This window comes from Balaenoptera borealis (assembly GCF_965194805.1).
Source record: "Balaenoptera borealis genome assembly, chromosome: 14".
In the NCBI taxonomy this organism is placed as follows: domain Eukaryota; kingdom Metazoa; phylum Chordata; class Mammalia; order Artiodactyla; family Balaenopteridae; genus Balaenoptera; species Balaenoptera borealis.
In genome coordinates this window covers 50,817,207-50,837,607 of record NC_138875.1, presented here as the reverse complement: position 1 = coordinate 50,837,607, position 20,401 = coordinate 50,817,207, and the positions used below count along the sequence as shown (strand labels likewise).

The 20,401-nt window shown below is 40.7% G+C and overlaps 1 protein-coding gene across 3 annotated transcripts in view; it reads right to left on the bottom strand.

The window, feature by feature from the left end:
- The window catches only part of OSBPL1A (oxysterol binding protein like 1A), a 217,630-nt gene extending 198,382 nt beyond the window's left edge, over nucleotides 1–19,248 (bottom strand). The window contains exons 1-5 of one of the 3 annotated variants that reach the window (XM_082355473.1): nucleotides 19,010–19,247; nucleotides 10,567–10,743; nucleotides 7,699–7,821; nucleotides 1,575–1,660; nucleotides 645–719 (exon numbers count right to left, since the gene is read on the bottom strand). In XM_082355473.1, the coding sequence (XP_082211599.1) occupies nucleotides 645–719; nucleotides 1,575–1,660; nucleotides 7,699–7,819 (282 nt within the window). In that variant the 5' untranslated portion in view covers nucleotides 7,820–7,821; nucleotides 10,567–10,743; nucleotides 19,010–19,247. Of the gene's footprint in view, nucleotides 1–644; nucleotides 720–1,574; nucleotides 1,661–7,698; nucleotides 7,822–10,566; nucleotides 10,744–19,009 lie in introns of all 3 variants that reach the window. The other 2 variants (XM_082355474.1, XM_082355475.1) reach the window with 2 other exon arrangements.
- Nucleotides 19,249–20,401: the final 1,153 nt, after the last annotated feature.

The window sequence follows — 20,401 nt, the reverse complement described above, 5'->3', positions numbered from 1 at the left end:
AAAAGAACAAATTATTGATACATACTACATCATGGATGAACCTTAACAAAATTATACTAAATTTAAAAAGTCAGACACAAATGTTTGTATGATTCCATTTACAAGAAATTTCTAGAAAAAGCAAATATCTAGAAACAGAAAGTAAATCAGCAGTAGCCTGAGGCTTGGCTAGAAGCAGGAAATGAATGCAAACGGGCATAAGGAAACTTTCTGGGGGAATGGAGATGTCCCAAAACTAAATTGTGGTTGTGGTCATACAACTGTGTAAATGTACAAAAAAAAAAAAATCATTGAAATGTACACTTACAGCAGGTGAGTTTCATGCAATGTACATTATTGCCCAATAAAGCTGTTTTAAAAATAAAAAGAAGATGAAGACGGTGCAGGAGTTCCCCATCCCTGGAGGACACAAGCAGAGACTGAATGGGCTCCTATCAGGGACACGAGGGTGGAGTCTCCATGACCTTCATACTTGACCTCACTATCCATCACTAAGAGCGTGAGGTCTTTTAACCCAAAATGCTGGTTTATACATATTTTGTGGCTTTTCACAGTTGCTATTCCTAGGGTTATAAGGAGAAAACATTTGTGACTGCTCTTCCAAATATTTCACTTGCAAACATTGAACAGAGAATGTTTTTCACCTTTCGTCCTGTAAAGGCAGCCCGATGAAGTGGCGTGTCTCCCATGTCATTTAATACATTTACTTCTGCACCAGCCTAGTAAACATGAAAGCTTTAAGCATCTTCCACATATCAAGAAATATACAAAGGTGAAAACAGTTCCCTAAAAATATATTAAATATTTAAAAAATTAAAATAATTGTTAATATTGACTGGTTGTCACTACTAAGTTCAGTTCACAGTAAAACAGTAAGCTGACAGTAAAAATCTACCTGATAGGTAGAAAATAAAAAGCTACTTTTCTTTAAAAATCTATACACCCTTTGCTCTACTTTAGAAACACTCATATTGAAAAAAAGGAGAACCGTCTCTGAATAAAATAGCACATTTTCTCCACCAATTTAATTTAATGAGTTTAAGGGAAAAAAAAGAAAAGATGCCACCATTTAAATGGTAGAGGAGCTGGAGGTTTAAGGGCTGCCTTAGCTCCTGGATTTCAGGTTTGGGGCCACCAGATCAATTTTAAGATGAAACCCAATTTCAGAAATATCAGTATGTGTGAAAAATTATTCATCACAGAATTGAGAAATATGAGTTCTTAAGTTACACCATGCTCATTAAGAGATTCTGACATTATTTTTTAATTACAAAGGATGTGCTTTGGTCATTTTTTTAACTATGCTCAGAAAACAACATAGTATCTTCATTAATTCATATGTCCATTTTTGCAACTCTAAAAAGTCAATGATGTAAAAATCAAATGACTGAAAAAACAGAATTTTAATTAGTCAGGCTAGCCTAATTCATGTATTTAGCAAAGAACAATTAAGTGATTAGCAACTGCTTTAAACTGGCCGTTATGCATCATGGCCCAGACCGCTTTTCCAAGACGTTTATAATTTCCATAATAGCCATATTTTATTTATTTAAAAATTAAAGCCGTACATATACCTTTAACAGATCCTGGACCACTTGCCTATGTCCAAAATAGCAGGCCAGATGAAGAGGTGTCCAGCCCAAATTAGACTTACTTCTTCCTAAAAAAAAAAAAAAATGGAAAGAGGTATTTTTAGATGTTACTGAGATAACTGTACAATAAAATTAATTTCTCCTTAATACTCTGCTCCAACACATTGGCCGGAGGCTGCCTTTCACACTGCACTGCTGATGAGTGAGAGGCAGGAGACATGATACTATAATACATGTTCTGAGTGAGATGGCTCAGAACTCACAGGACCCAGATTCTGGGGCCACCTTCCTAACTCGATGTCCTCACTCTTAACAGGGTGGAAGGAGACTTGAAGGGGGTTACATTCAAACTGGCCTGCGGCTCTAAGGTGCCGAGCGAGTGTCTAACCACCCTGCCGTCAGCAAACAAGCACGTGGGTCTCTTGGCACAGCATTTCCTGAAAAGCACCTCTTGTTGAAAACCTGTCCCGCGTCAGGAGAGTGGACAGAAAGGGGAACTGGGAACCAATCTTTCCTGCAGCATTTAACAAGCGGTCGGCGCTGCAGACGGTGACTAAAAACGGAGCCTTGACCTCAGATAAAATCTCAGGTAACGAGGATAAGGGTTACCAGTATGGGAGACTCCAACTAGATAACAAGAACCCAAATTAAAAGCAACGAAATGTCAGATCCCAGCTGAGGAGAGGTATAAAACAACTGTGCGTGGTGAAAACGAGCTACATAATTCAATTTAGGAAAAAAAAAAAAATAGGGCATTATAGCTTAGAGCTGAGAGAGCTTCAGAAGATCTCCAAAATTCCCAATAAAGCTTGAGAGAATACAGCCTATGACAGCTACGAAAGCCCACCACCGCCCTAGAAGGTCTCCCGAAGCCCAGTAGCAGGCTGCCCGGCCCTGCCTGGGAGGAGCTGGAGGTTAACGGCTGCCCTCAGCCCCTGGATTTCAGGTTTGGGGAAAACAGAAAGCCCGCCACCAGCCTCAGTGTACCCAGAACAGGGCTCTAACAGCTCCCAGAAGGACTGTCACCGCCAACAGTGTCCCTGTGACTGTCTGCCACTTACCAAACTCCCATAACTGTTCCCTCTCAAATGGGTGCCCTCTGGAACCCCTAATTCCACAGGCAATATGTCCTAGAGCCATGGTCTACTGCATGGAACATTTCTCTTTACCCTCTGTCCTTAACCTAGCTCTTCCTGATGACAATGATTCTCCTTCATCCCTCGGGGGGGAGGCTCCCCCGTTCCCACACCCCCACTGGTCCTCACGGCACAGAGCCACGTGAATCTCCACGCCAAAACCCAACATGGCCTTTGGTCAATGACCTCTCTCATGTTACAACTCCTCCTCTGAGGCTTCTGACATTAAGCACCGCTACACGCCCCGCAAATGCTTTCTCTGCCGCCATCTACCGGCCTCCCAGTGGCTCACCCCTCACCAGTTAACTCTGGGCAGCAGAGTCTTTCTCCCCGCGGCAAATCCTGCCACCATCCTAGGGGTGACTACTACGAGCCAGTATCCTGGTGTCTCCGATTCTCAGCTTCCCTCACTTCCCCGCGAACTTGGCCTCTGCTCCACGTCGGGTACCCAACCCCAGGGCCAGAGTCTGGATGTCATCATCACGTCTGAACTCAGGAACACAGAAAGCCCACTTTCCCACAGACTGCCCACTTTCCCACTTCTTCACACAGGCAAACCCCCAGACTTGTTCTTCAACTGAACTGACCCTCCAGTTCTTTAATTGCTTTCCCTCTATGTAAATACCCCCACCATCTTCACTTCCTTCCGTAAATCCAGCATATATTTCTTGGTCCCTCACTTCAACACTTCTTTGCCAATATCCTCAATATCCTATCTTTGTCACAGCAGCCTAGAAAAACCCCAAAGCCTGAAAAATACACGAGCTCAATTTTTTCTATAACCACACCCAGGTTGCTAACAGTGGTGGAAGAAAAATAACAAAACCTTGTGGATTCATGGCTCCATAAAGTCAGGATCTCATACTTCAGCAAAGCCTTCACTGCTGCCCGGCAATCCTGTCCACACTGCCGTTCAGGTGTCCCTCCTATGTTCCAGCACAGGTATTTCCATCCTCACCACTCCCCTCAAGCCTCTTACCCAGACACCTGCCTCTTAGCAAATGATCTGATCTCTTAGCTTCACAAAGAAAAGAGAAGCTTTCATAGGATTCCCTGGGCTTCCTGGCACCAAATCCACCCCATACCTCTACCCACAGGCGCCCATCCTTCCTCCTGAGGCCTCAGAATAATCACACTTCCTGGATCCCGGATCCCATGCCCTCCTGCTTCCCAAGTACTCCTTTTCCTCCTTATCTTCAACCTCTCCCTCTTTAGTTGGGAATAGGAAGGAGCAGGTAAGGATTTGCGTCTTGTCCATCTAACAAGCAAAAGCACCCAACCCCTCCCTCTCTGGTCCCAGCGCCCTCGGCCACTGTCCTCCTCACTCTCCTCCCCTCCCCACCCCCGCCAGTCTTCATGCTTCCCACCTCGCGCTCCCTCCCATCAGCTACCCACCCACTGCAGACCAGGTTCATTTCCCACCGCATCACTAAAACTGTCCTCAACTTTTACCAATAAATGGTGTCACTGGATCCCAGGGGCACTTTTCAGCAGCCAGCGCACCACGTCACTGGACGGCATCTGACAGCCCAGGCCAAGAGCCTCCACAGCCCTGCACTTCTTCCCAGGGCTCTGTGGAAACTCCACTTTCTCTGATTATCCTTCTTTACTAGAATCTCCAATAATGACACCTCTTGGCCCTTTCTCACTGCTTTGTTTATAGGCTCTTGACTTCAAAATCCATATTTCCATTTCCAACTTTCTACTATTCACCTCCATTTGGACGATACAAGAATACCTTATGCTCAGGAGGTACAAAGCTGAACTCACTTACCTTACACGTACACATGTGCACAGAAAAAACACCTGTTCCCCCTCCCACATCGTTTTCACAATGAACTGCCCCACTATTCACCTCCCTTCTCAAGTCAGAAATAAGCACCACTCTTGCTGCCTTTCTCCTTTTCACCCCCGCCCAACTCAATCAGCCCTATCAATCCTACCTCCTAAATGTTAACTGTACCTACTTTTCACCATTCCCATTGTTTCTACTCCCATTTAACCCAACAGTCTCCTCTGAGTTGCTGCAGCAGCTTCTGAACGGGTCTCCTCACATCTAGTGCTTCCACATGGGATTCTGAATCAAGAAGTCATAATTTACAAGATCCTAAATAATTCTTAAAATACTCCAAATACCAGTAAAAATGTTTAAAAAAAAAAAAGGGCCATACTGTACAAATTCTTGATAATCTTTAATAATTAAAATCTACTTTTTAATTTCACTTTGGTAAATAATGTAGCAGAGATACTTTCCCCTATCAATAAATCAGTATCTACATAAAAAAATAAGTAAATAAATGAGCTATTAAGTCATGAAAAAAAAATGCTCCGAATATCCTTTATACTCTTTACAACTTATTATGGACATCCAAAATTTTTTATCAATAAGAAATATCAAGTTTAGAAATATTTACAGAAAACCGTACCCTATATTGAATATTAAACACTGGGAAACACCAGCAGACGTTATGGGTAATACTCAAGTAACTTCCCATGCAGACCTTCCAGCAAGGCAACAGGACAGCACTACACAAAATCATGTGTTGATGTTGCCAATATAAGCTCTTATTTTGCTTTCAAAAACTTATCTCTTAGATCACTCATAGAATTTATACAAAGCATGCTACGTGTATAAACATATTAGTATTTATTTCATTTGCAAGAATGTCTCGCCATTAGCAACAGACGGGACCATGAACACACACTCATAACGGCAACAGCTACAAGCCAAACTGCCCAATTAGCTCTTCCTTTGTGCCCCTAGCCTAGAAGTGTTGACCTTAACCTTCAACTGCACATCAGCGCTTCCCTCTCTCCCTTCAACTTGACATCAGTGGATTCCTTCCAACCAGTAAGTAACATCTCTATGTTGATTGTTGAGCTTTAATTCTTGCAGAAGAATTATACTACACTTTACCATTTTCTCAATTTCTCAGTGTTTGGAAAAACAAAATGAGATAGAAAAGAAAACCAAGAAATGCCAGGCACAGTGATTCCCATGTGGAGACACTCACACACCCAGTCCCAGCCCTCCCCACTCACTGTTGTTGGGTGAACTCACATCACCTGATTACGTTGTTCCTCTACATAAACGCTTCAAACTGCCCTGACAACAAGTCTGACTGACAGGTATCATGAGGGTGAAATTTTGAAAAAGCAGTAACACCTGTCTCTCAGTTTTACATTTCCAAGTAGGTGACTCTCCACTAACTAGCCTGAGACAACCATGGGTGAGGGGGGGGTGGTTGGTAGAAAGTAAAGGGTTGCTGAAGATTATCAAACCAGGCATGTTTCTGGCATTCCAAACAGAACCCCAAGGTAAAGATTAAGAACCAGGTTTCTGTTGAAGGATGAGAAGGATTTTTAGAATTCGTTTAGCATTCCAAGAACCGACTCAGACTACAATTTCTGGACAACTCAGAGCGTGGTTTCTTCACTGCTACAAAGATAATACTCCTTCCGCACTGAGGGTGAGGCCATGAAGTTTGCTGCTCTATGACAGGAGGAGAATGTGACACAGCAGAACAAAATACCCGTCAGGGACAGAGGGCTGTGGGAGAGGAAAAGACGTAAAATGGGGCACGTGGCTCTTGATTCTAAGCCTGGAGAGTGAGATAAGTCGAGGGAACACTGAGAACAGGCAGTGGCATGTAGGATGCTAGGAAAAGGTCCCCTACCAGGCCACCTAGCCTAGCACCAACCTGCACGGTGGCCACGTCAAAGTAAACTCGGTAGTGCAGGCAGCGGGAAGGCCAAATGTTGGCTACCTAGAGCTGCTCCAAGCCCCCATGGGTCACTCAACACCCCCATGGCCACACCCACAGGAGTGTGGCCGCGGTGAACCAGCAAGCCTAGGCCACGTGCCACAGGGAGACATGAGAGAGGTTCAGGGTGACACAAAGCCAACAAGAGCCAGGATGAGACTCCCAACACAGCCAAGGAGCACCACCTGTGCTTATGAAAAACCTGCATTTGACTCTGAGGAGTTTTACTTCAGCTACAAATGCTTCAGGGGCACTAGGAAGACAGGTCACCAAGGAACCAAAGGCCGTACACACAGAACAAGGCTCACCTTTACATTTACAGGCCACCTTAGGTGAGACGGGGGAGGACACAGGTGAGAGGCTCTGGGAGGCCAATCATTTATCGAAAAAGCTACTGAAATGGAGGGACCCAAAGACTTATATTTAGTCCTCCAAACTCTCAGAATGAGAAGGAGCTTGTTGAAATATCAGAGCCAATTTAGAAAATAAAGCCTATTTCTCTGCACCCCTGAGTTTAATATACTTGTAACCTTGCTACACAAGGCACATTGTGATTTGGCTGCTACCTACCCACCTAGCCTTATCCCTCACCCCTCCTGCCTGCAAAATTCCTTGCCATCTAGGCTGCTTCTCACCTCAGGACCTTGGCATATGACGTTTCTCCTGCCTTGACCCCTTTTCTTCTCTATTTTTATTTGGTTAAGTCTATGCACTCTTCATTTATCACCTTAGAATAATTTCCTCCAAGAAGCTAATTCTTCGAGTTCCAGTTACATACTTCTTATATGTTCCCTAACACCCTGCACTTCAAAGCTTCCATATTCTATACATATTGTGCAATGCAGACTAGTCTGAGTTAGTAATCTACTAATCTCAGTGAGGGTAAGGATCCTGTCTGACAACATTTCTAAGGTACTTCACACGCTTCACCTACACGTCTTCGAGAAAAACAAATTATCATAGCATGCATCCTGTGGACTCGGGGGTCACCCTTGTAGTTCATAAGGTTTAGGACCCATGACAAAATTAAGACTGGATCTCAATTTCTCTGACTTAGAGGGGAGAAGGAGAGTATCCACTCTTACAGGGGTTCTTCCTAGGATAAGAGATGAAAATTTATTGCAAGTTCAGAAAGATTAGTGCTAAATAAATGATAAAGTAGTGCATACTCATAAGAAAAAGCTAAAAAATCCATTCAAAGGTTACCTTTGCAGTTAATGTCAGCAGTTACTTCATTCCTTTCCATGGTTTCCAATAACTGTCTTACTTCTTCAGCGTTGCCGTTTCTGGCATGATGGAGAAGCTGTTGCTCTGCTTCTGTGCTCATTTCTAGATTTAAAAAATAATAACACTGCTATTATCGAAGAACATATATTAGCTTTTGGATATTATCTGCTAACAGATAAAATGGGAAAAAAAATCATGTTCATTCTGCAGCTAATAAGACAGACACAAGAACTGATTAAATGAATCAGCTGCAGGGCCAAAACTTGACCTTGAGACTACATGCCCTTTGTATTATTACTGAAGAAGTGCACTAGACATTTGGGCAAGTTTCTCACTCTCTCAAAGCTTCAGTTTCCTCACCTGCAAAATACAATCAACCTCATGACCTGTTGTAAGACTGTGTCTGTGAAAGCACACTGTCAAGGTATTCTGTAAATAGTTATTAGTACATCAATAACCAGATATAAAGTTAAAATACGGCAATTCAGCAGTTTGTATAGAAATATCATAAGGCTGAAATGTAAATTAACACAATGTGAGAAACTTGTGAGAAAATAAATTACAGATAAGGATCCTGGAGCCACGATACTTACAAATAACTCTCATATTTTCTTACCAAGCCTCAAGCCAACTATAAAGGACTACAATCAAATTTAAAGCATTGATGTCAAAATGTTATGAACAGCAATTCCCAGAAAAAATACAAATTTCTTTCATACTAATAATCAGTTAAATGCAAATAAATCAAACACAATGATTTTTTTTTTGCCTACCTGATTAGCAAAAATAAAAAAATTAAACACACCAAATGCTGGAATGAACAGAAAATGTGCACTCCAGTAAACTGCTAATAATATTATGCATATTATATATTATAATAACATTCACACAATCCTTCATATGTTGCAGAGGGAGAGGCAACAATTTGACAAGATGAAATAATTTCAAAATACACAGAGGGTTCCAGGAGACAGCCAAGTAACAAATACCAGGGATGTGTCTCCCCACCTACACGACAACTGCACTGGCTGACTCTGTCCGATGTAACTAACAATTCTTTGGAACTCTGGAACCTCCTGCAGGCTTGCAACTGCCAGGGAAGACTTGGAAGGTAAATGTGGTTAATTTCAGCTCTTAGGGGTAGCAGCTCCCTACCACCCACCTCCAGCCACTCAGCAGGCACCTGTGCATGTGCTTCTGGAGCAGCTTGCTGGAGCCGGCATCAGCAAAAAGGACCCTGTCCTCCAAATATTGGGGAGCCAGGCTCTGATCACTGATTGCTGCTTCTGACCACAGAAATGCAGACAAAGAAGTGGGCAGCCATTGTTGTTGCACCTGCACCCTTGCTGCAAGCCTCTCCAGTGGCCTGGACTGCCAGAAGATTTAAAGGGCCAGCACCCTTTTTCCCCCTCTCTTCTTTTTTTCTCTTATCCCGCTTAAATTTCCCCTTAATTTCCCTCTTTTAAAGACTAGGACATTCACAAACAACTGCATATATGGGGAAAATTACAATGTGACTGTTCATGCCCACCAAAGGCTCAAAAAAGACATGAGACAACCTTAAGTTTAGGCTGGCCCTCAGCAGAAAGGCAGTCTACAACAATCAAAGACAAACAAACAAAAAAAAACCGACAAAAAATTAGCAAACCCTGAGGAAGAGGAGTATCTGATTTCTAGAGTTACTACATTAGATTCAAATGTCCAGTTTTCAGCAGCCAAAAAAAAAAAAATCACATGGCATATAAAGAAAACAGGAAAGCAGGGCCCCTTCAAAGGAAAAAAATAAATCAACAGAAACTGTCCCTGAAAAAGAACTGATGGCAGATATTCGAGACAAAGACTTCAAAAAAATGTCTTAAAAATGCTCAAAGAACTAAAGGAATATATGGAAAAAGTCAAGAAGATGTATGAACAAACTTAAAATAAAGAGATAGAAAGCCTAGGGAATTCGCTGGTGGTCCAGTAGTTAGGACTCCATGCTTTCACTGCCCGGGGCTCAGGTTTAATCCCTGGTTGGGGAACTAAGATCCCATAAGATGCACGGTATGCCCTCCAAAAAAAAAAAAAAACAATGCATGGCTAGATTGCATATAATTTCTTAGATTGTAAATATGTCTATATTTTCTTGAATTTCAGAAGGAAAAATTTTTAATAACAATTTTTCCCCTGAATTTTGTTTAGACAGAACATTGGTGAAAGTATTCTTTACCCGTGGGTGGAGAAAATAAGAGATGTCCTAAGAGAATAAAAGCCTAAAAGGAAACCAAAAAGAAATTTTGCAGCTGAAAAGTACAATAACTGAAATGAAAAATTCACTTGAGGGATTCAAAAGCAGATTTGAGCAGGCAGAAGAATCAGTGAACTTGAAGACAGGACAACAGAAATATCCTTTTCCTGCTTTTTAAGAATGAATCAAAGAACATTTGAAGTAAGTATCTTCAGAACATACTAGAAATTGTTTATTATTACCTTGGGTTCTCACTACATTGGGTTTACAGAAGAAAAAAAAACCCGCAATTTTTTTTAAGTTTTTCAACTTCTGTAAAATAAATATGAAGAGGGTAAAATTAAATCTATCATCTACTTAAACAGTTCATTGTAATATCATATTAACCACGACAGCTGCTCATTAGCACTGCAATTGGAATTAAGAGTTATTCAAAGGTTTGCTGAGTACCCACCAATGACAGAGACTGCTACAGGCACTGGAGGTATGATGATGGACAATACAGTCCCTGACCCCCAGACAGGGCAAACACGCACACAATCATACCAAATGTGCCAAGTACAGTAATGAACAAGGGACGGTGGCTGTACAGAGGACAAAGAGGGTGATTAGCCCTTTACCTGCATTAGTATGGGAAGGAATCACAGAGAAAGTGAAATTTAAGCTGGGACTTGAAAAATGAGGTCACCAAGACCAGCAGGATGAAGAAGGTTTCCAACCCCGATGGACAACTGTTACACCAGAAACAATCTTGGTTGAAGATGTGGCTCCGTTTGGTCGTGGTGAGTTTGAGATTCCTGTGGGAAACAGAGAGGGAGATGTCCAATAAGCAGTCAGCTAATACCAGCCTGAGCAAGAGAAAGCAGTTATAGGCTAGAATTAAAATGGGGGGAGTTATCAGCACATCAGTAGTCATTAAAATCATAGGGGTAAATAAGACCTCTTACTGGGAGAAGACCAACACTGAAGGCGAAGGCGGCCAGTCACTATGGTCCAGCAAGAAAGGCCTAAGCATGGACAGAGGGACAGGAGAGGGCGATGGCACTGAAACCAAGAGGGGAGAAGGTTTCAAGGGGTTGGATAGGTGTGAAATGTCAAAGGAAGGGCAGGGACAAGGCCTGAAAATGCCGACTGGTTTGGCAGCTAGGCCATTGATGAACTCAAGAATACTTTAAGTAGAAATGACAGAGGCAAATAGATGTGGGTAAATTGAGGAGTGAAAGTGGAATGATGGGGAGAGACTGCAGCAGATTCCTTGAAAGCAACTCTGTTTTGAAGGGCTGGGGGTAGCTTCAGTTTTCGGATATTAGATACCTGGGCATGTTTGTAGGTTGTGGGACAAGAGCCAGGAAAGAGGAAAAGCTTGAAAGACAGGAGGAAGGAGGGAAGAGATATGAAAAAGATCCTAGAGGAGCCTGAAGTAAGTGGATGAAAAGCCCAAGCAAGGATTAGTCTTGAAAAGAGGAAGCACCACACTAAGGCCGGGGGCAGGGCAGAGGGTAGTTAAGGGGCCGGTGGGGAGCTGGGTAGAGCTCCTTCCTGTCTGATGCTGCCAATTTCCTACGAAGAGAAACAGATTCTTCGGTATCTTCATAGGCAAGAGGAGTCTTACTATGAGACAGGATGGGGAGGGGGGCATGGAGGGGAGAGGTAACAGAGGTAAATAGAACAGATTGTTTGAAAATTAAAAAGGGTACAAGGCCAGTTAAATTTCACCGAGACAGAAAATTAAAACTCTTGTTGCTCTGTGCCTAAATTCCATATGTGTTCATTTTAACACAGGCACCTGTCTGATTAAAAAATATTCTTAAAACAATTCATTCTCTCCTTTTCAAAGCAATTTCCCACCACATCCATTAAAACTAGCTACTCTACCTGCAGGCTGAGCAGACTCTAAAGGTTTGCCAACTGTAACACTTGGGACTTAAGTCAAATAAGCAAGACCTTGAGGGTAAATTCCAAAATGCAAACAGGCATTTTCAACACTTTTCCTTTATAAACTTCTATTACTTTAGAAAGGAGTGGTAGGAGTTGCGGGGTGGGCTGACACTTTGCCCTATCTCCCTTTAGAAACAATTTTGTAAAATCATATATACATTTAGAACTTACTTCCATAAACAAATTATGTTAGGAGCAGAAAACAGTAAAAACACAATTTTATAACAAAATAATTTCCTAGTGCCTCTAACACCCAGTCAAAATAGCACAACTCCAAAAATACCTGTAATTTAAAGACCAAGTAAACTTCTTAAAATGATAGCTGTACTACAGTAAAACAAAATGATCATTATGTTCCTTTCAGCTATGCTGCAAAGAAACTCAGAAGATGTTCCAAACCAAGACATAAAAACATTCATTATTTTTTCTTCATCCAACAACCATTATAACTAAAAGTCCACTGCCGTCTATGCAGACCTGAAGACTCAGAATTTGATACATCAATAGTACCTAAAACTTTATTCCTCAGGTCAGCATCTAGGTAGCCAGCTTGGGCTAGGAAGGTGCCCAACATGACATCCACAAGAAGCTGCAGTTTCCCCATCACCTCCAGGGCCAACAACACTTTCCCTATCTCTACTATCACAGTGTTAACTATCAAGAAACCCTTAAATGAGGGCTGACCACGGTCCAGGCATTGTTCTAAACTTTGATGACACACTAATGAATAAAACCAGGCCTTACATTAGGATAATTTATGTTTTATGTTATTATATATTTTTAACAAATATATATTAATATATATGTGCTTATATTTATATATATATATTATATATATATATATATGTATACACACACTTTTTTTTTTTTTTTTGGCCATGCTACACAGCTTGCAGGATCTTAGTTCCCTGACCAGGGACTGAACCAGGGCCACGGCAGTGAAAGTGCAGAATCCTAACCACTGGATCGCCAGGGAATTCCCAGTAACTTATGTTATACAGAAGTCAACTGTACAAATAAATTACTATCCACATTTCTCAAGAGGTCTGACTTGCCATCTCCACTCCCAACCTCCACTAGATCCCCTTTATAAACCTTCACAGCACCTTATTTTTGCCACAAATGTCAGTCTGTAGGTGCACATATGTTCATTTCTTTGGCTCTCCCTACACTACACTATAAACTTAATGAGAAAAAGGGTCCCACATTTCTTATGTGTCCCCACTATATCCCTAGTACCCAGCAAGGTGCCTAGAACAGAGCAGGCAACCAAATATTTATTAAATGGACGGATGGATGAACGTGGAATTAGTTTTTCAAGAACAAAGCAATACCGATAGGAAGGCCTAAGAGTAACATGTTCATTATAAGTGGTACACCTTTATCCAGTGATCAAAAAATGAAGTTTTTTTCCTTATATGCCACAGGAAATGAATTAAGATCATACCAAAAATCATACCTTTTTAAAATATACACTCCAGGATTATTGAGGATTATCACTGTTTCTTTAATTTGATACATCTCTAATTTATAAATAATTTGTGGTTAACAGTTAACTTTAGAAAAAATACAAAAATCAAAGAATCCAAATTCAAATGTTGAACAGATGTTAAAAAACTTTCTTTGGACTCATGAGAGCTTATTTCAAAATGCACTGTCTCCGATGTTTAAGCAAAAAGAAAGACAAGTAATCCCTTAATGTATCTTATGAGACTAGATTTGAGCCACATCCTATCAGCACACATAGCATTTTTCAGTATCTCTTTGTGGATGTTTTCAGCCACTCTTTTCACATTTACGCAATTCCAAACTCTGTTTTTAAGATTAAGGAATGAGATTTTAATGGCCAAGAGAATGTTTTCGAGGAAATAACTAGTCAAAAACATTTTGAGCTTCAAAAACTAGGAGACTAGAGACCTTATGTTTTGCCTTATGTTTCCTCTCCTCCAAGGTCCACTGGGGAAGCCAAGCTTCTAATTCTAAATTATTTTGTGGAAAGCAAATTTGTTTTGTTGTTGTGTAAACACTGTATATTACCTAATTAAACTGGTCCCCATACTTGATAATCCATGCCACTAAATCCCCATTCACTATAGTGGATAAATTCTGTGGCCCTAACAACTCTGAAATCTTGGCAGAGACCCTGAAACTTGTAGCTTAAAGGGCAATCAACATTCAATTCAGTCGGAGGTCTACTATTTTACAAGTTGAACTGCTACTTTTCTTTACTATTTCTACAGAATCAAAGTAGAAAATTCCTAGAGAAGTCAAAGACAGTGAAGTTCAACAATCAGAGCTAATTCCCCTGAGTACCAGACACTCAGACTATTAAATGATGTGTCCTTTAACAGAGTTCTTAAAGGTGTTTGAAGAGTTAAAATTCAAAGACCTCCAGGCTAACTTTATTTGATCATACATACAGCAATATTTAACTGGACATTATAAAACATCAGGAAAGTATGGTGAATCCTCAAAAACTTAAACATAGAAATCCCATATGATCCAGCAATTCCACTTCCGAGTATATACCCAAAAGAATTTAAAGAAGGAACTGCTGAAAGAGATATCTGCACATTCATGATCACAGGAGCATTCTTCACAAGAGCCAAGAGGTGGAAGCAGCCCAAATGTCCACTGCTGGATGAATGGATGAGCAAAATGTAGTTATACATACAATGGACTAGTATTCAGCCTTCAAAAGGAATGCAATTCTGAAACGTGACACAACAATCATGAACCCTGAACACATCATGCTAAGTGAAATAAGCCAGACACAAAAGGACAAATACATGACTCCACTAATATAAGACACTTGGAGTAGACAAATTCACGCAACCAAAAAGTAGAATGGTGGTTATTAAAAGCTGCGAGAGGAGAAAATGGGGAGTTAGTGCTTAACAGACACAGAGTTTCAGTTTGAGATGATGAGAAAGTTCTAGAGATGGATAGTGGTGATGGCTACTGCACAGTATACTTAAAAATGGTTAAAAACATATGTTACATGTATTTTACCACAATTAAAAAAAAAATGAGGGGGTTCAGTTGTTAAGACTTCGCGCCTCCACTGCAAGGAGCGTGGGTTCAATCCCCGGTCGGGGAACTAAGATCTCACATGCTGCTCAGTACGGCCCAAAAATTAAAAAAAAAAAAAAAAAAAAAGAGGAAGCATCTGAAATTTGGCTCTAACAATTGAGAAATAGCTTTTGTACTATTAACAGAGCCAAAGGAAGCTAATTATTCAAAACTTGTTATGACTATATGTTGTGATGATTTTTAAAATTCTCAGATACTGATTTTATGCTTGGTAATACATTATTAAAATAATATTTGAAATATACTGTATACTAGGGATTTGAATAGTGAGAAAAATTAAGTATTTATGAATACATATATTTTACAAACTAAGTATTTAAAACAAAAAAATCTCTAGTGTGCTCAGCACTGCATTCTGAAGAACACTAGTTAGCTGCTTAATGGCACTTTCTTTTTCCAATATTTTTCCTTCCAATATTGTATTTTTAATATAAGGAAAATATTAAAAAATTAAAGTGACTATGTTATTAAAACATGGCGATAGAAATAGAGTTTTGCTCTCAATCTTATTAGTTCCTAGCAAGCAACCATTAAGTTCTTTTACGTGATCACATATTCCTCAGTGTATGTATGTGTGTGTGTATATACCTATTTGTACATAGGCATATACAAACATGTATATATAGAACTATGACATTTGTGATAACACAAATAATTAAATGCATTTTTTCTTGGTTTAGAAATTTAGCTTTGGTAGATAGATTCATATTTAAGCTAAGACTGATTTTAGAGATGAAGAAACTGAAAAGCACAAAGATAAAGTTAATTGCCAAGGGTATGGCTTTAATAGCCACAACCAGAATCTAGAACTTCTTATCAAGGGATGAAATATTATTAATGCTATATATTTATAAAACTCAATTCAGCCTCTAAAATTTAAGGTCCTAGTTACTGTTCATGTATGAGCACTGAGGAAGCTGAATCTGAATTATAGCTTAATCCCCTCATTTTAAGAAGATTTACTGACTGAAATGAGACATCCAAAATATGGCAATTTAAGGAAAATGACAGCAAGTTTTAAAGTCTATTTTAGGAAGCACTTGCCTTTTTTAAAAATATGAAATTAAATTAAAAATCACTTAATTTTTAATTCAGTGAAACTTTTTCTAACTTCAACAGGACCCTGTGTCCTGATAAACGACATCACCTCTTTTGCAGGAGAAATGATAGACACCTGGCTATAATTGTGATATGTCTTACTACAGTTTGTAAGCCATTGAAATCAATGTAAAATGCCTATACCAAATTATTTACTTTATATTCGACTTATTTACATTACTGTCTCTTATTCATTACGTACCCACACTGACTTGGATGCCATACAGGTATAATAAAAGAACAAGCCTACTTGCTGCCTATTTATTTATTATTTTACCTTTATTCAGTCGAAAATGTAAATGTTTAACAAAACTGTTGAAAACGAAATAAGCTTCATGGCCTTGCTTTATGAAATTGTTTAAACCTTAGGTTGCTATACATTTTATCTGCTTCACAAACAAGAACTAACCCTCAGATGCAGCCCTGATTTCAATTTGAACTTCGTAGATTCTACTGTTAATAAACAGTTAATAAAAACTATTAACTATTGTTTCCAAACAGTTTGGCCCATAGAAGCAAACGGCAGATAAGTCCACAAATTAAGATAAATACAGTTTTAGATAATAATACCAACCAGGAGGCTGATCAACTGTTACCTTCCAATGAAAAAATTCCTTAAATTTTAGATAAAATGTATTTCAATGTTTCCCATTTTATTTCACATTTGAAAATTACCTTCCAAGCTTAATGAAACGTGTAATAATACTGACCAGTTATCCACCATATGGCCAGAAGTTTCTCTTTAAAGGAAAACTTTAAACAACAAAGTAAAAACGTGGTTACTTTCCATTGTCACATGATAGGAAACTGTACAGTTAAAGACCACTTTCACTGTATAGTACAGTAATTTCCTATTTGCTGGCTGATGAATACAACTCAGAAAAAGTTAGTGACCTAGTATATCCTCTTACTTTAGGCATTAAAAAGTATTCTTATACTTGCCCACCTTATTAGTGGATGAGATCAGGTAAGAGAAAAAAATGCAACATTTCTAGGGATCAAGAACATCCTGTAAGATACTTATATGACATTATGATCATCAATATATTCTGTACAGAATGCAAGAGAGTATCTTTTCTGACACACATTAATGAATCCTGGTGAGACTGGCATCAGCTGGTGCCTGTACTGCTAACACCTGTCCTCTTCCTAGGAACTGGAAAGAATTTACAAATCAATAAAGTTCTAATTACCACCAGACTTGGCTTAACCACTTCAAATTTCTTACATGTGCTTGCTCTATCCTCCATATGTTATTAGTTAGGCTGATTTCCACTTTCTATTGACTACTTTTCTCAGTGAATACATATAATGTACAAAAGCTCAGCTCCTAGTAATAGCAAGAGGTAAGAAATTGCCAGTGTCAAGTTTGAGGTATTATAATTATAGATATGTCTAAGTAAAATAAAGCCACATGAAGAAAAAAATGTGTTAAATAGACATTGCACCACGTTATCACACAAAAGAAATTGGCTGTATTTTTCTACCTAGTTGCTGGTTCTAAACAAGTATCATTTCCCTTTGCTTTGGGGGAAGAGTGGGAAAGCAATTTTCACAGAAGTAACATCTAGCTGCTCTGAATTACAGGTGTAAGTGCTGTGCAAATAATACCTGCAAGGCTGAGCAGCCTCCAGAGACAAGGATTAGCCAGCCCCCCACCCCCAAATTTCTGCTGATGAACAAGGAGATATTTAGCAAGAGTCATCTGATAAACAGACTCTGGCAAAACCCTACACTGATACACAACAACTGCTCCAGATAAATCTACTCAACTTGCAGCAGTTAACTCCTATTTTGCATATCAGTTGCTCAATGCTGGGACAGTTGCTCTGCCTGGGAGAAAAGAAAAAGATAAATTTTAAAAGGAACTTTACTGACGGTTTTCTCCTCTCCCCCCTCCCCCTCCCCACAGACTGGAGATAGAGCCCTTAGTTTAGAACCTGGGAATGAAAAAAGGTTGAATTTTATAACTATTCTGTAATTAATACAGAGACCTTTAAAATTTCAGCTGGGGAATTCAGAAATTACACCTAGGCACACCGGCTGCAAAAAATTCGTTGCCTCAGAGTCAGACCACGAACATTGCTAAGCCATCAAAACAAATCAAAGTATTTTCCAAATTCTGAGTCAAGAGGTGAGGATATTCTGAACTCTATATCCAGAATGCATCAATTACAATACAACGGCTGAGATTTTCAAGGAAAACACACCACTGATTTTAAAGCTGATTTCATTGTTATCAACTATCCACAAAAGCCTAATCGCTAAATTTGCAACATTCAAACAGTCTAGTTTAAGTTAACATCGTCTGCCAACAGTTCGACTTCACAATACAATCTGCATAAAGCAAAGGCTTTCACAACTGAAAACTAATATTAACTACATCAGGATAACCCTTTTCAACGTCTCCTGCCATAAATGAATCCTTGTTTCTCTTGTGCTGCTGCAATCTTTCACACTGTTTCTGAATTCCTCTGATAGTCTTTCATGCTAGTAGAATTGAGCACGAGGTACACTGTGAGAATGGTCACGTGAACAGCTCGTGACTTCCACTGTGAATCAATACTCTTCACGCCAGTAGGAAACTAAAAGTTGGAATGCACACATCCAAGTACCGAGAAAGCAAGCAGCTGATGACTTAGTAGGGAATGCATGTGGCACCAGGACGAAGTCCTAACACCCGAAGTGGAAATGCAACAAATGCCAACATCTTGCTGCTTGTAACAACTAACTTCCTCGCAGCGCTGGAGCATCCAGGGACTTCGGGGAAGCCTAGCTCTGGCTCAGAGCCCAGCATCTCCAGGTCACGACCCTGACCATCCTCGGAGACGCGCGGAAGACGCGCCCTCGCCCCCCACCACGCGCGGACAGACCTCCCCCACCACCAGGCAAGGGGGGAGCCCGTTCGCAGGGGAACCGGCCTAGGAAACTGACCTACGCGGTCACCCGGGCTCCCAGAGCTCCCGGGGTGGGGACCACAACAGCAGGCTCCCCGTCTGCCCGCCTCACGCCCAGGAAGCGGCCATCAGCTGGCTCGCACCCCCGGAAGACTCGCGGCCCCGCGGAACGTCGGTCTCCGGGATCCCTGCGCCGGGAACCGGGTGGAGCGCAAGGCGGCCAGGCACCACTCCGCGAGGTGGCGCCGCCCCTCCGCGCGGCCGACCCCACGAGCGCGCGCGCGCGCGCCCTGATTATTTACGGCAGGCCCGTGCGGCACGTGACCGGCGCGCGGGCCTCGGGGCGCGCTCGGCACCCGGCCCCGCCCCCGGCCTGGCACGTCCCGCCCTTAGCACGCTCCAGTCCCGCCTGGACTACCGAGGACGGTTCCAGGCTTTGCCAACCGCAGCCGGGAAGGGCAGAGCCTTCGCGCTCCTCCCACCACGCCCCGACCCGAAAGATGGATGGACCCTACTTCGAAGGCCCCCCCCCCACAAGCCAAAGCAAATGTAAATACTGGGTTAATGCTCTGGAAATTTGTTATTAAACCAATACATCACCCAGCTGCCCAGATTTTTTCTTTTCTGCTTTGGTTACCACTTCACTTTACCCATGGGAACTTAATAGGCCGTGTAAATTGGCTGCACCTCTTTCTCTTTTCACATGTCAAAGAATGGTCTTTAAATGCTAACAGGTGTAAGCATGTAAGATGTATATGAGTGAGGTATGCTTAAAGAGAGAAGGTTTTCCAAATTTTCCTTCACTTCCTCCCCCCATCAAATATCTTTCATAAAGAGTCCACCTCTTCAGACTCGCACAACAGGTCAAGCCAGAGCAGTTAACACATAGTCTATAATGTGAAGGTTCAAACTATAGTGTAATTACACCCTTTTAAAAAATGCATAGCTGAAATAGACAAAGGAAATTATGAGCATAGGGAAAATTTTTCAACTTTCTTGTATTTTCCAATGTATTTAATGAACATGTTCTTTTGTAATGAAAATTAATAAATAGGTATCATTTTTAAGGGACGGTAGATTTGCAGTCAAGTCTAGAAACATGTATTGAGAACCTATTACAGGCCAGTTGGTGATGCACTACATGTGATACATGATGTGGCAGATCTCTTAGAATGTCTGGAGAACACAAGCAGCCTTGCTTATACATCCCAGCTTAGCATCATCTTTTATTAAGAAAAAAAGGGCACTTGAAGAGCACAATACTTCGACTGTAAATTGTGTGGTAACTAAGGCAGTCATATTTGCCTCACAGAGAAGAAACCTCAGAGCTTATTTTCTAAGGATACTTAATTATCTTCACAGCCAAAATAAAAATTGACTACCAAAATAATTTTCCACATGATTCCACAAAAGCCTTTATTCTCACTAA